Source organism: Somniosus microcephalus, chromosome 6 (assembly GCF_052327205.1).
Source record: "Somniosus microcephalus isolate GS21.2 chromosome 6, FLI_Smic_1.0, whole genome shotgun sequence".
Taxonomy (NCBI): Eukaryota; Metazoa; Chordata; class Chondrichthyes; order Squaliformes; family Somniosidae; genus Somniosus; species Somniosus microcephalus.
In genome coordinates, this window is record NC_140992.1 from 61,182,744 (window position 1) to 61,196,529 (window position 13,786).

General features: G+C 43.0%; 1 protein-coding gene across 2 annotated transcripts in view; it reads right to left on the reverse strand.

Moving 5' to 3' along the window:
* Nucleotides 1-336: 336 nt before the first annotated feature.
* Nucleotides 337-13,786, reverse strand: part of usp13 (ubiquitin specific peptidase 13) — a 110,357-nt gene continuing 96,907 nt past the window's right edge. For both annotated transcript variants that reach the window (XM_085990262.1, XM_085990263.1), the window contains exons 19-21: nucleotides 6,771-6,924; nucleotides 3,558-3,642; nucleotides 337-2,839 (exon numbers count right to left, since the gene is read on the reverse strand). In XM_085990262.1, coding sequence (XP_085846388.1) covers nucleotides 2,746-2,839; nucleotides 3,558-3,642; nucleotides 6,771-6,924 — 333 coding nt within the window. In that variant the 3' untranslated portion in view covers nucleotides 337-2,745. The remainder of the gene's footprint in view (nucleotides 2,840-3,557; nucleotides 3,643-6,770; nucleotides 6,925-13,786) is intronic.

The following is a 13,786-nucleotide window of genomic DNA, read 5'->3' on the forward strand; positions in this document are numbered from 1 at the left end:
GAATCACAGATCTAACAGGTAGCACCCTCGCCTCTGAGTCAGAAGGTTGTGGGTTCAAGTCTAGGTTTACACTGAGGGAGTGCTGCACTGTCGGTGCCGTCTTTCAGATGAGACGTTAAACCAAGGCCCTGTCTGCACTGTCAGGTGGACATAAAAGATCCCATGGCACTATTTCGAAGAAGAGCAGAGGAGTCATCCCCGGAGTCCTGGCCAATATTTATCCCTCAATCAACATCACTCAAACAGATTATCTGGTCATTATCACATTGCTGTTTATGGTAGCTTGCTGTGCGCTAATTGGCTGCCGCGTTTCCTACATTACAACAGTGACTACACTTCAAAAGTATTTCATTGGCTGTAAAGTGCTTTGGGACATCCGGTGGTCGTGAAAGGCGCTCTATAAATGCAAGTCTTTCTTTCTTTCAGTTTAAAGTCTTATCCCAAGCACAGCACCCCTGACAGTGCAGCTTTTTCTCATTACTGCACTGCAGTGTCAGCCCAGATTATGTGCTCATGTCCTGGAGAAAATCCATGATGTAGAAATGGTTTTTAATTAAGCTAAGGTGTAAATAAATGACTATAAATAAAATTCTAAAAATCACAAAATTATAGTTCGGAGAACTGCTGGCCAACAGAATTACTATAACTAAAATAAAACAATGAATAGACTATCAGATTAATTAACTAACTATTCAGTGTTGTCTACTTTCTTAGGTGTAAGTATCTTTGTTGTTAAGCAATCCAATATATCACGCGAACTTCTGCGTATGTCTTAAAACCATCAACGCAGAGGACCTGTTTTTCACTGGGTGTTCCTGACTACCATCAGTTCTCCTGGAGCCAGTAAATGGCTTGTTCTGGTGCCGGTAGTACATTTACTGGTAGTGACGCCATTACACAATGTTATTATGTTGGCAGTTCAGACACATGCACCAGCTAAATGGTCACAACCAGTTTGCACATCTGCAAAATAACTAGCCCTATAGTGCAGCCAGTTTACAGGAAGATCACCTGTCGCATCTACTGGTAAAGTGACACAATTAGTTTGCTCCCCCGAGACCAAGCCTGCACTAGCAGGACAGCTTAAGTATTGTGCTTATTTGCATGATGGCTGGGATTTTCCACTTGAGCCCAATCCTAGCAGATCTTGCTTAGGGTGGGAGTTTTCACCTGCCCCAAAGGCCCACCCCGGATCCCTCTTATTTTCTGAAGTTGGTCTATTTTGTACACTTTAGGTATTTGTTCTGACGCCAGCAGCCTTAGGGCTGCCCCAAAAATGAACAAAATTTTCTTTTTCTTAAAAAAAAATACCACCTTGGCCTATGCAAATATCCCCAATTTCAGAGTATAATGCAGACCTTCAATTTTTAAGTGCCACCCTTGGCTGCCATTGCAACCCTGGATGCCAGAAACACACAGGCCGGCCTAGCACCCTGTGTTGCTTGGCACAAATGAAGGGAAATTTACATGTCACTACAATATGCTCTCCCTCCCCTATTTGGGTAGATGTATTGTGCATTCCCCATTATTTCTGACAGAAATCCTTTAAGTGATGGAACACTGTGGAACTGAAAGAGCAGCTCTGGAAGAATTTCCTGCCACATTCTGCTGGACTTATGCCAGCTCCCAAACCAACGTCAGCAGAAAATCCAGCCTGCTGAGTCCACCAGAAAGCAACTGCAGCAACAGGACATTGTTAGGATGTAGCTAGAGACACAAGTTTGTAATGAGCCGTTAATCTACTTCAAACTGATAAATGGAAGTCATGTTGTAAAATATATCACTACATATGTGGGTCTTAGTATCAACCTTAGGCTTTCAAACCTAAAGTCAGTTCTCTATGGCATTGGCAGAATTTCTCTGGCAGTTATTAGCTTCATTGTTTTTGCTGACACTAAGGCACCCTTATGTTTAAATAAAAGAACAGTCTGATTCTACGTGCGATGAAAAATAAAATTATGCCAAATGAATGGCAAAGTGGGGGGCCTAGAGATTTAGCTTCTGGTTAGGTTTTTTTACTTGGCTTGAGTGGGAATGTTGGAGGTCATATACTTACATGATGATTGACCAAGTAAAATATTGTATGGTTCTAGATTTAGTGGTCATCTATCATGTGCCATACGTATGACTCTGTAAATGTAGGCTTTAGTATGAATCCATGGATTTGTTCAAACTTATGAACTGATCAGTAACTGTGAGGCACATCTATATGTCTAAATATCTGGTTAGTGCTAAATACAATAAATCTCCCTTTTATGAACTGCTATTTAGAGGGCAAAACTAGGGACTTTCTGTGGGGGGTGAATTCATTCTATAAGACAGCCATGTTTTTAATGGAGTGCCTATTCAAAAAAAAAAACTAGAACACTAACAAATGGACTAAAGTAAGAAGGACAGAGGGCGATGGAAGAAATAATGAAGATGTTTTGATACTTTAAAAAAACTTGCTAAAGTCAGTTAAAAGTAAACTAATTGCACACACCTCTGATCTGCTTCTTCAGCTTCTCCAGATGCAGTTTTAAAATAAAAACAAAAAATGTCAATATATTAAACAATAAAAATTTTCCCTCTTATATCAAACATATTATTGCATTTTAGTTTTGTTTTCTATAAATAAGGTATTTGCACAGTAATGACAGAATCCACAGTTTCCCCCCAAACCTTTGTCAGTTTGTAGTTTTTTGATCTTTGGAAAGAAGGTTATGGTTTTCATACATAGGACTCAAGCACTCAAGACTCAAGGACTTAATAGGGCATCCGCTGATAAAAGTAAATGTATCCCACATCTTTAGGGGGTTTCTCTGAAGCACAGACTTTATGGTCATTGTAGATTACCCACCTGAATGGAAGAAATGGAGAAGCAATGAACTAATGCAAAAATAAAACACACCTGTAAAACACACTCTTGATACAGAGCAATTAAACAAAATAGTACAGGAAACTCTCTTTTATCCGGCACGGACGGGACCGACGTGGTGTCGGTTCATCAAAAATTCCGGATAACCGAATGCTATAGTAAAAGATACGGAGCTGAGAGCTCCGTATAAAGCAACAAACCCTGTTGCTTAGCAACAGGTTCAAAACAATGGCCACAAGTTGCAAGCGTCTCTGTAGCTTAGCAACAGCTGCAGCCACACCCTTGCACAGCAACACATGGAGCAAGGCAAGTAATAAAAGTTACCTGAACCTACTCCTGAATTTTGCCGGTTAACCGACATTTCCGGTTATTTAGGGGCCGGTTAATTGAAAGTTTCCTGTATAAAGCACTTAAATATCTTGGTGTATTCATAACATTTACATACCATATCATTTTGTTATGCCTTTCAGAAATAGTATTTTTCTCAAACAAAACTTTTTCCCATGGTTTTCCTACTAACTAATAAGTAAAACACACTGCCCCACTAACTCAAGTATTCCCATTACAGATTCAGCGAGAGAAGCAAACTGGGCCTGCACTAATTAACTGTTCAAAATTGAATTGGCGCTAATGTAGAATAAAGTTATAAAATCCAAACTAAGTTTAAAAAAAAATCCTTCTCAAACAAACCAGTGCTTACCTTCCCTCCTTTTTGATATGGCAGACATAATGACCTGACATTGTAGATGCTCCCATATGGCTAATAAAGGCAAACAGCTCATATCCTGCAGATAAAAACAAACCATTGATTATTAAATTACATTTTATATCATAACAGCATAAAATATAGAAAATACCCTTACCAAAAATCTTTCCACAGTACCACTTAGAATTTGTATGTGTTAAAAGATCAGTTAAACTCGTATAAATAAATTTTAAGCAATTCTACATTATTGAGACAGACAAGGGGTTGGATTTTCATTGGGCCGTGGAGTCGGGATTGGAGGCATGTGGGGGTTTAAAATCCCGAAATTGGGGGTCCAGACCCCATCTCGCCCCCAACCCGCCTCCATGCCAGTTTCAAAGGAGGCGGGTACCCGCCCCGCACTGGGACCCGCCTCCCCGAGGCGGGAAGGGGATTAGTGCCAATTAACTGCCTGTTAACAGGTCGTTAACAGGCAGTTCTTAGCCTAATCCCTATTTTCATTGTTGAAATGTGGGATTCCCGACGGCTCCAAACCACGCCAAGTTAGCGAGGCGGGACGTCGGGATGAAGGGCTTGGAGGGGTCGAGATGTCTGGTGTTCAGGTGAGTGATGGGTGCATGAGTGCAGAGGTAAATGTGTTTGGTCTGTGTAAAGTGTTTAAAGAAGTTCTACTAACCTTTACAGCCTTCCTTCCTTCAGGTCTCGTGAGTCACTCATCTCACCGGCACAGAAAGCAGAATGGCCGCTAGCTGTCAAAATCTGCAGCCTCTGCTTTCTGTTCCAGGGAGATCTCTAAATCATCCCAAGAGGAAGGAATTAACCTGGAGTACAGATTGTCAGTGTTTGACAGCTTCAAACAGCTGTCAAACACTGATATTTCATCTGTCAAAAGGTCTTGACAGATGAAATTTCAATCTGTGACGTCACCTGTTGCTGGGTGGCCCTTCATTGGCCTGCTGAGCCCACTGGACAGGCTCAACAAGGTCAATCAAGTCTAAATCGCGTGGGTTGGCTAGAACTCGATGGAGGCGGGACTACAACCCCAAAAGTTGTAGTCCCGTCCCCTACCCAACTCTTCAATGAAAATCCAGCCCAATGGCTTTCAGTAAAAGCACTCACTCTGGGAAAGAGAGAGATTTGGTCAATTGTGCACCATTTAAAAACTATACATTATGAAACTATTGAACAATTTCTAAGTAATTTAGCAGCAGTATGCTAACTAGTCACATGATTTATACTTTTTAAAAGTCTTTTTGCCATACATATATTATTCAAGAAATGGATTGGCAATAAATGCGGCCTTGTCAGAATTGCTCACATCATGAGAACAAATTAGAAAAACACTCAATAGAGACATTCAAGTGCTGGAGACAGTGCAGAGGTTCCTAATATCAAAGGTCTGAGTTATGACGAAAGGCTGTAGTTAAGGAAATGGAAACAATAAATCTGGAATATTACTTTAGATTAAATAATAAAACTAGAACAAGAGGACATAGGTTAAAACAAGTAAACGGCAAATTTAGAACGGAGATCAGGAAATCCTTCTTCAAACAAAGAGTAATCAATATATGGAATAGACTTCCAGATAGAACAGTGGAGGCAATAACCCTGGAATCATTTAAGAAACATTTTGATGCTGTAATGGGTGGGCTTTTAGATTTTCCTGGATGCATGGATTAAGATAGGCTGAATGGTTTATCCTCATCCGTAATTATCTTGTAATCGACTTGCACTTTGAATTCGACAGCTGGTGTATGTCTCCTAGATGTTGTTGATTATGTCCCCGAGAAATCGGCAGTATAAAATCAGGAAATATATTTTGGTGCTTATGGAAGATTTGAAGAGTTCCACTTTGGTAGCAGGAGTTTTTAGAGGTGTATTATGTTTTTAGGTTTTTACACTTGGCATTATCATCAGATTCAATATCATCGAACACCCACATACGAGAACCTGTGCTCTTGAGATCCAAAATGTGTCTTTACTTACCCAATATCTAGGAAAATTCAGTGATTTTAGTGGTTGAACAGTGAACCATTGTCATTGTATTCTGCCTTGCTGGATATACCATGGCCTAGAAATTGGGCTGTGCTCACTTTTGGGGGAGCATGAATTGGGGGAGAGGGGGACGGGGGCAGGGAGTTGAGCGTAGTTAGTGCACCTGCACCTGGAGGCATGAGGGTCTCCAGATATTGGACCTCGGGCCACATTTCAATGTTGCCGGCGAAGAGTGAAGAGCCTGCCGGTGAAGAGGAATCCAAGTATGGGCCACTGCGAGTGTTGCAGCAGCACCCAGGCAAATGTTGTGGGGATTACATCAATTTGCATATTAAAAGGGGCCTACTATCTGAAACAGACAGGCTCTTTGGATGCCCGGCAGTAGGCCACATCATCAGGGTTATCGAGGCAATACAGCTACCGACCCCATTTTAAGGTCATTACCGCCCCGTTAACACCAGGTGAAGCAAGTGAAATCTGACCCAAATGAAAGACACAATACAGACTTGAGAAAAAATGAACTGACACTTAGACTGCCTGTCTTTCATAAAGAGCATGAATAGCTAATGACATATAAAGCAATAAGGTTTATGACATCACAGTTTATGTCAATCACATGATCCCGGAACAAATAGGATTAGGGACAGTCTCTTGTGGTGTGTGTAAAAAACAGAATGAAGAAGAATGTTTATTTTAAATGAGTTAGTTCCTCTGTTAACATAGTAGACAAAGACATTTCAAACAATGGCATTAAGCCCTCGTACACTAATTGGAAAATCCCGATTTCAATGAAAGTGACCGAAACTTACTGGATGTTATTTTGATCAAGCCTACTCTTTATACAAGAATTCTATAAAATGCAGGAAACACTATACTGTGATTGACTGATCTTTACTTTTCAATGCTATCAAATGTTCTGCATTACATAGGAAATCAAAGGTTCTTTGTGTTAGGTGGTAAATTCACCTCAACAAAATGCATACACAAATTTTACTTTTCATATTAGGGAAATGTTCCAATAGAGAGAAAAGCCTCTACAGTCAAACAGATAATGTCATAAATCAGAATTATTTTTCTTTAATAAATATTACATATTTTTATTGGTAATTATATCTTGTAGCTAAATTCATTTTCTCGATTACATTTTCTGCTTAATTTTGTAAACTTATGTTTACTAAATAGCAGCATGTTAGCTCACTTCAGTTGACTTACTTCCAGGTCCATCCTTGATTCTGGGCCCTGCTGGCTCCGCTTCTGCATTTGTATTGATGTGCGATTGTGTATCAACATCTGATGCTGTCTCGCTCTCATCCTCGCTGTCTGCATGTGTGAAGATCCAGTCCAGTGCTCTCTCCAGATTGTTATTCTACAAAACAGCCATGCTGGGATGAAATTTACTTTCCTAATTAAATCTGCTGAGTCCTACTAAAAAGTGTCTGCATCACATCATCAGGTTACAAAGTCAACAGAATGTCACTAATGAAGATACAGTCCCCACTGCTTGCACCGTCCACACTTAGCATGGGCAGCCGCCTATATTGGGCAAATGGCACTAACTATTGGCAAAAACCATAGGATTCAATTACAAAGAAGCTGCGAATAGTGCACCGACTATTCGGGATGTTCAATAAGTACTTACCCTGTACTCAGCCATTTAAAAAGCTCTGCTGATATCAGTCAAAGTTGCGTCTTCAATCAGTTTCAATCAGCTATAAAAACAGAAAATGCTGGAAACACTCAGTTCTGATGAAAGGTCATCGACCTGAAACGTTAACTCTGAACAGATTCTGCCTGACTTGCCGAGTGTTTCCAGTATTTTCTGCTTTTAGTTTAGATTTCCTGCCTCCGCAGTATTTTGCTATAGTTTCAATCCTGTTCACACCTCTACTGCATTTACCGATTTAAAAGGCTATGCTGATTTCAGGCAAAGTCGGGTCTTCAAGCAGTTTCAATAAGCTGTTCAGACCTCGTTAAAGTGTAATTACCTTACTGATGAGATTCTGGATGCAATTGCTAACAATTAGGAGAGGCAGTTGCTATATGGAGGTTGCCTGTTTATTTTAAATGTGTTGGTTACTTACCTTTTTGGTTTTACCATTCACCGTGTATAGCGGGCAAATCATGATAACATCAAAGCGCCCACTGTAAAGAGTGGGGGCTGTACCTCGACTTTATGCCTTTCAACTCTGTAATTAAGTTGCACAGAATGCACACGGTAAAACAGTAACGAGTAGATAAAACGTGGGAGTGAACAATTAAAGCAAGGAAACTCCCAAAGTTATATCGTCAATCTTATGCTAAAATTCTGAATGCTGAAGGGCCAGCGAAAGACAGAAAGTAATTTGCGGTCAGCGGCAAAGCAATAGCATTCGCTACTGGCCCCGAAGTAAGCTTCCCACAAAGATCTCGCGATCTCTGTGGTGAGAAGTTTGGCTTTTCCGACGTGCAATTGAAATCAGCGCAAGTTAATGGGGAATCCCTAACACGAGCTGCTGTGACGTCAACAAGCTGTCTAAGCAGCCAATCACAATGCAGAATTCTCACAGACCGAGAACCAGGAAGTGAGTAAGTTCCTTTGATTCTAACTTTTTTTAAATGCTATAGAGACCAAAACAAAGATTGGGTCTCTCACATGGGGAAAAGGTAAACCTGAAATAAATATGAACAAACTTTAAAAAAAAACATTCTTTTAAAGTTTCTTAAAAACTTTAATTTTTATTAACATGGATAAATTTGACATGTTACAAAATTTAAATTAGTTTTTCCAGGGCCATAACATTTGTTTAGCAGTCAAAATGCTGTTAAAAACCCAGTTACACCTAATCCGAAAGAGTCTGACTTTTAATGGGATATTTAACAGTGGTATTAACACGGAAGAGCCCAAGTTTTTGTCAGTTTCACCGAGTTCATCGATTACTGATTGCCAGCTGTGGAGGGGTGGGGGGGGGGGGGGGTGCGTGGGGTAGCCACAGCGCAGCCAATGTCGGAGCAGCGAATGACTGACCGCAACTTCAGGATTTCTGCATTAGGATGCACATGCGCTACATCCTGAAGTTGTGGTCTGTTTCAAAGGGATAATAACAGTGAACGCTGTTCATTCACTGTTATTACCCACCGCAAATACCGGCCCATTATCTATTTATTATGTATTAAAAACACTGAATGGGTGGCACTGTGTTCCAAAATGCACTGAAAACTCCTGTGTCACGCTCTGCTTTTGGTAAAATCAATTTGAAAAGTGACAACATTTAGATGTGGTTCCAGTTACGTCTATAGAAGGTGCTGTAATAGGGATTAACTGTGTTACCACTGCTAGTTTCTTGAGCTAATGGTGCGTGACAAGACTCCAGTGAAAGAGGTCAACCCAACATTGCTGAATTGGAGCCTGACTCACTCATGCGCCACAGAATTTCCATTGACTGGCACTCTGATCTTCCCCACTGTACCTCCTTTGCAGAATAGAGAAATTGATTTGCAAAAATGATTCCCACATAGAAAGCAACAGAGCAATATTCCACACCCCCTCCAATGTAAACAGAGGAATCAATTTTTCCCCCACACACTCAGAAGAATTGCAAGGATTAAGAGGAATGATAATCCACAGCACAGCATAACCCTGCCTCACCCCTTCCCCCCACAACCAAGAAGATTTGAAGGAGGGATGGTCCAGCTAATTTTCAACCCACCCCCTACCCCCTTCTCCACTATGACTTTCATGGATTGGGGGGGGGGGGGTGGGGGGGGGGAGGAGGGAAAGCTCTGGTATTCACCTCCTCTCTCCTCCACTACTGAAAGAATTTCAGCAATTCAAGAGAGGAAATGTGCAGCACACCACCACATCAGGCCAATGAGGCTCTGCTAATGTTAGGCATGTACTAGGGCCGTTTGTTCCCTCGGGTGACAGACATAGAAATAAGAGAGATAAAAATTCAAGGATTAAACAAAGAGACATTATGGGGGCAGAGAGATTTGGGGAAGAAATAAACATTCCGAACAGAGAGAGGCAGAGATTGAGGCAGAGCGAGAGAGAGAAATTGGCAGGATAGAGAGAGAAATTGGCAGGATAAAGAGAGAGAGTGCCAGCATAGAGACGCATATGCGGACATAAAGACAGAGAAAGATGAGGGAAACAGATCGCGAGAGAAAAATTGAGAGTACAGACAGAGAAAGAGTGGAGGCACAAAGACAAAGGCTGGAATTTTGCCGGCGCTCAGAGGATGGGTTTGAAGGCGGGTCCACTGTCAAAACAGCAAAGATTGACAGCGGGTAGGAAACCCGCCTCCACGCGAGTCTCCCAGGTGTCAGGTCTGTCAGTGGAGAACTGACCCGACACCAAGCAGCAGGGGAAACAATCGAGCTCATTAAATGGCTTGTAAAGATCTAATTTATTGGTATTTTGTGGCTTCCTTCCAATTTTACGTTCTCTCCCACAGGTTACCCGCTGCTCGGGGAACATGCCAGCTCACCCTGGCATGATCTGTATCTGCTCTGATGTTTCTGAAAAGCTGACAGCTGCAGAAGTGGTGTAAGGATGCCAAGTTGCAGCTAGTCAGTTTCAGAGCGCAGAAACTTTTGGTTACTTCATTTGTAATACATATAGAGATTTCTATAGCTTGCAAGTGTTTAGAGGCAACTGTATGTCCAGTGCCACCTCACTGGAACAACCTCTCTCACCAGTGACAGATCGCTTCTGTCATCTCACCTGCAGCTGACATCTATTGCAGCAACATCAGTGCCCTTGAAAAAAATCAGACCTTGGTCCTTTGAATCCTTCCAACGATCAGCCCCAACACCAACATCGTCACCAATCTTCTCCGCCATCACCTGATGCTGCACAGGACACAGGGCATCAGCCCCTGACAACACTGCTGCCCGGGATGCCAGCAATGGCATCACCATGATCTTCACCGAGCGTCAAATACAACTGAAATGCAGGGAACAGCACCAACTGCTGTACATGGCTTTCTTTGACCTCACAAAGGCCTTCGACACTGTCAACCATGAGGGATTATGGAGTGTCCTCCTCAAATTTGGCTGCCCTCAAAAGTTTGTCACCATCCTCCGCCTGCTTCACGACGACATGCAAGCCGTGATCCTGACCAACGGATCCACCACAGACCCAATTCATGTACGGACCGGGGTCAAGCAAGGCTGTGTCATCGCATCAACGCTCTTCTCGATCTTCCTTGCTGCAATGCTCCATCTCACCCTCAGTAAGCTCCCCGCTGGAGTGGAGCTAATCTACAGAACAAACGGAAAACTGTTCAACCTCCGTCGCCTCCAGTCCAGGTCCAAGGTTGTTCCATTCTCTGTCATCGAATTACAGTATGCAGACGACGCTTGCGTCTGCGCACACTTTGAGGTCTAACTCCAAACCATCGTCAACACCTTCACCGAAGCATACGAGAGAATGGGCCTTACACTAAACATCTGTAAGACAAAGGTCCTCTACCAACCTGCCCCTGCCACACAGTACTGCTCCCCGATTATCAAAATCCATGACAAGGCCTTGGACAACGTGGACCACTTTCCATACCTCGGGAGCCTACTGTCAACAAGGGCAGATGTCGATGACGAAGTCCAACACCGCCTTCAGTGTGCCAGTGCAGCCTTCGGTCACCTGAGGAAGAGAGTATTTGAAGACCAGGACCTCAAACCCGGCACTAAGCTCATGGTCTACAGAGCAGTAGTGATTCCCGCCCTCCTGTACACTTCAGAGACATGGACCATGCACAGCAGGCACCTCAAAGCACTGGAGAGGTACCACCAACGCTGCCTCAGCAAGATCCTGCAAATACATTGGCAGGATAGGCGCACCAGCATCAGTGTTCTCGCTCAGTCCAACATCCCCAGCATCGAAGCTTTGACCACGCTCGATCAGCTCCGATGGATGGGCCACACCGTCCACATGCCCGATATGAGACTCCCAAAACAAACGCTCGACTCAGAGCTCCGACACGGCAGGAGAGCCTGAAGTGGGCAGAGGAAATGCTTCAAGGACACCCTTAAAGCCTCCTTGAGAAAGTGCAACATCCCCTCCGACACCTGGGAATCCCTGGCCCAAGACCTCTTAAAGTGGAGGAGAAGCATCTGGGAAGGCGCCGAACACCTCAAGTCTCTTCACCAGGAGCAAGCATAAGGAGGGAATCATTGGGGAGCCTAGGTGCAAGCGTTCACCTTTGTGGAGTGCTTCTCAGTGTTTGCAGCACCTCAGTGCTGTCAAACTCAATGTGGCCGTAGTCCCTTTAAGGAAACTGGCTGATGGTGTGTCATCAAATGACGTCATCAGACCCGCTTCCTGTTAATTGGCCGGGAAGCCCGCAGGGTGGGCTTAACAAGGCCAATCAAGGGAAAATCCCTTTGACAGAGCGACTGCAGCCAGGATTGTGACTGGAACCTGGAAACCAGCTCTCCCGTGACCGCTGAGAAAATCGCAGCCAAAGATTGGAGACAGAGAGAAATTAAGGTCACAGATAAAGAGAGATTGTGGCTTAGAGGGAGGTTTTCAAGGGATAGAAAGGTGTTTAGGTAGACAGAGGTAGCGTCAGGGGAAAAATACAGACACTGTGGGGACAGAAAGAGAGATTGAATTACAGAAAGATTGATTGGGCAAGAGAGAAAGTAGGAGGGCAGATGGATAGCTCAAGGCTCAAACAGAAAAAGACTGGCTCAGACAAAATGAAACATTTGGGAAGAAAAACAGAGAGATTATGACAAAAGAGAAACAGATTGAAAGATGAAAATGATAAGGACACAGACAGGAAGGCTACAGGAGGCACATAAAAAGGACAGTGCAATCAGGAGACAACAATATAGCACAGCAATCAGAGGGACACAGAGACAAACATCCAGAAAATATGGAGAGACACAGAGACCCTACACAACACAATTTAAAAGACACAAACAGGTGAGCAGAGGACGCACCATGAGCAATGCCATGCGAGATCTACTAGTAATAAATTCAAATCAGTACATAGGTTAAACATTCCATTGGAAATGTTATGTAAACATTCCTATGGGAGTTGTCATGTTAAAATGTCTATAGGTAGCCATGACACTTTCCTGTAACACCAGTAGGGTCTCCCTAATACAATTTAACAATGTTACTCCGATTACCGACTTATAATACTCTCTGTAACACTACAATAATATGCATTTATATAGCACTTCTAGCCTAGGATAACGTTCTAAGGTGCTTCACAGGAGCATATTCAGACAAAAATTGACACTGAGCTAAAGGAGATATTAGGATGGGTGACTAAAGGCTTGGTTAAAGAGGTAGGTTTTAAGGAGGACCTTAACGGAGAGAGAGGTTGAGAGGTGGAAAGGTTTAGGGAGAGAATTCCAGAGCCTAGGGCTAAAATGGCTATAAACACAGCCACCAATGGTGGTGTGAATGAGTGGGAGATTCACAAGAGGCCAGAGTTGGAGGAACGCAGATATCATGGAGAGTTGTAGGGCTGGAGGTCACAGAGATAGGAAGGAACGAGGATAGGAGGGATTTGAACACGAGAATGAGAATTTCAAGACTGAGGCGTTGCTAGGCTGGTAGGTCAGCGAGCACAGGGGTGATGGGTGAGTAGGACTTGGTGCAGGTTAGGATACAGATGCAGAGTTTTGGATGAGCTAAACTTTATGGAGGTTGGAAGATTGGAAGGTGGTCAGGAGAGCACTGGAATAATCGAGTCTGGAGGTAACAAAATCATGGACGAGGCTTTCAGCAGCAGATAGGATGAGACAAGGGTGGAGATAGGCGATGTTATGGAGGTGGAAGTAGTCAGTCATTATGATGGAGAGGATATGGGTTCAAAAGCTCAGCTCAGAGTCAAATGGAACAGTGAGGTTGCGAACAGTCTGGTTCAGCATGAGACAGTGCCTGGGAGGGGGATGGAATCAATGCCGAGGGAACAAAGTTTGTGGCAGAGGCCTAAGGCAATGTTTAATTGGAGAAATTATACAAAATCACAAACTGCAAATCACACAAAAAGCTTTGAGGCTTTAGCATGCAGTTGCAGATGTCTCAGCTTGGGTAATGCCATCTTCCAGCTGCTCAGTCCGTGCTTCATGTTTTGTAATGTTATCAGCTATGGATTGGTGACAGATAAACATGTAGGGGTAGAATTCTAAGTCGTTTATTAATAGGAAAATTATTTTAACACCCGCATTCTGGTAGCAAGATGTAATACTGTTTATTAAATAGGTGAGTAGATTTGTTACCCGCTTATCTC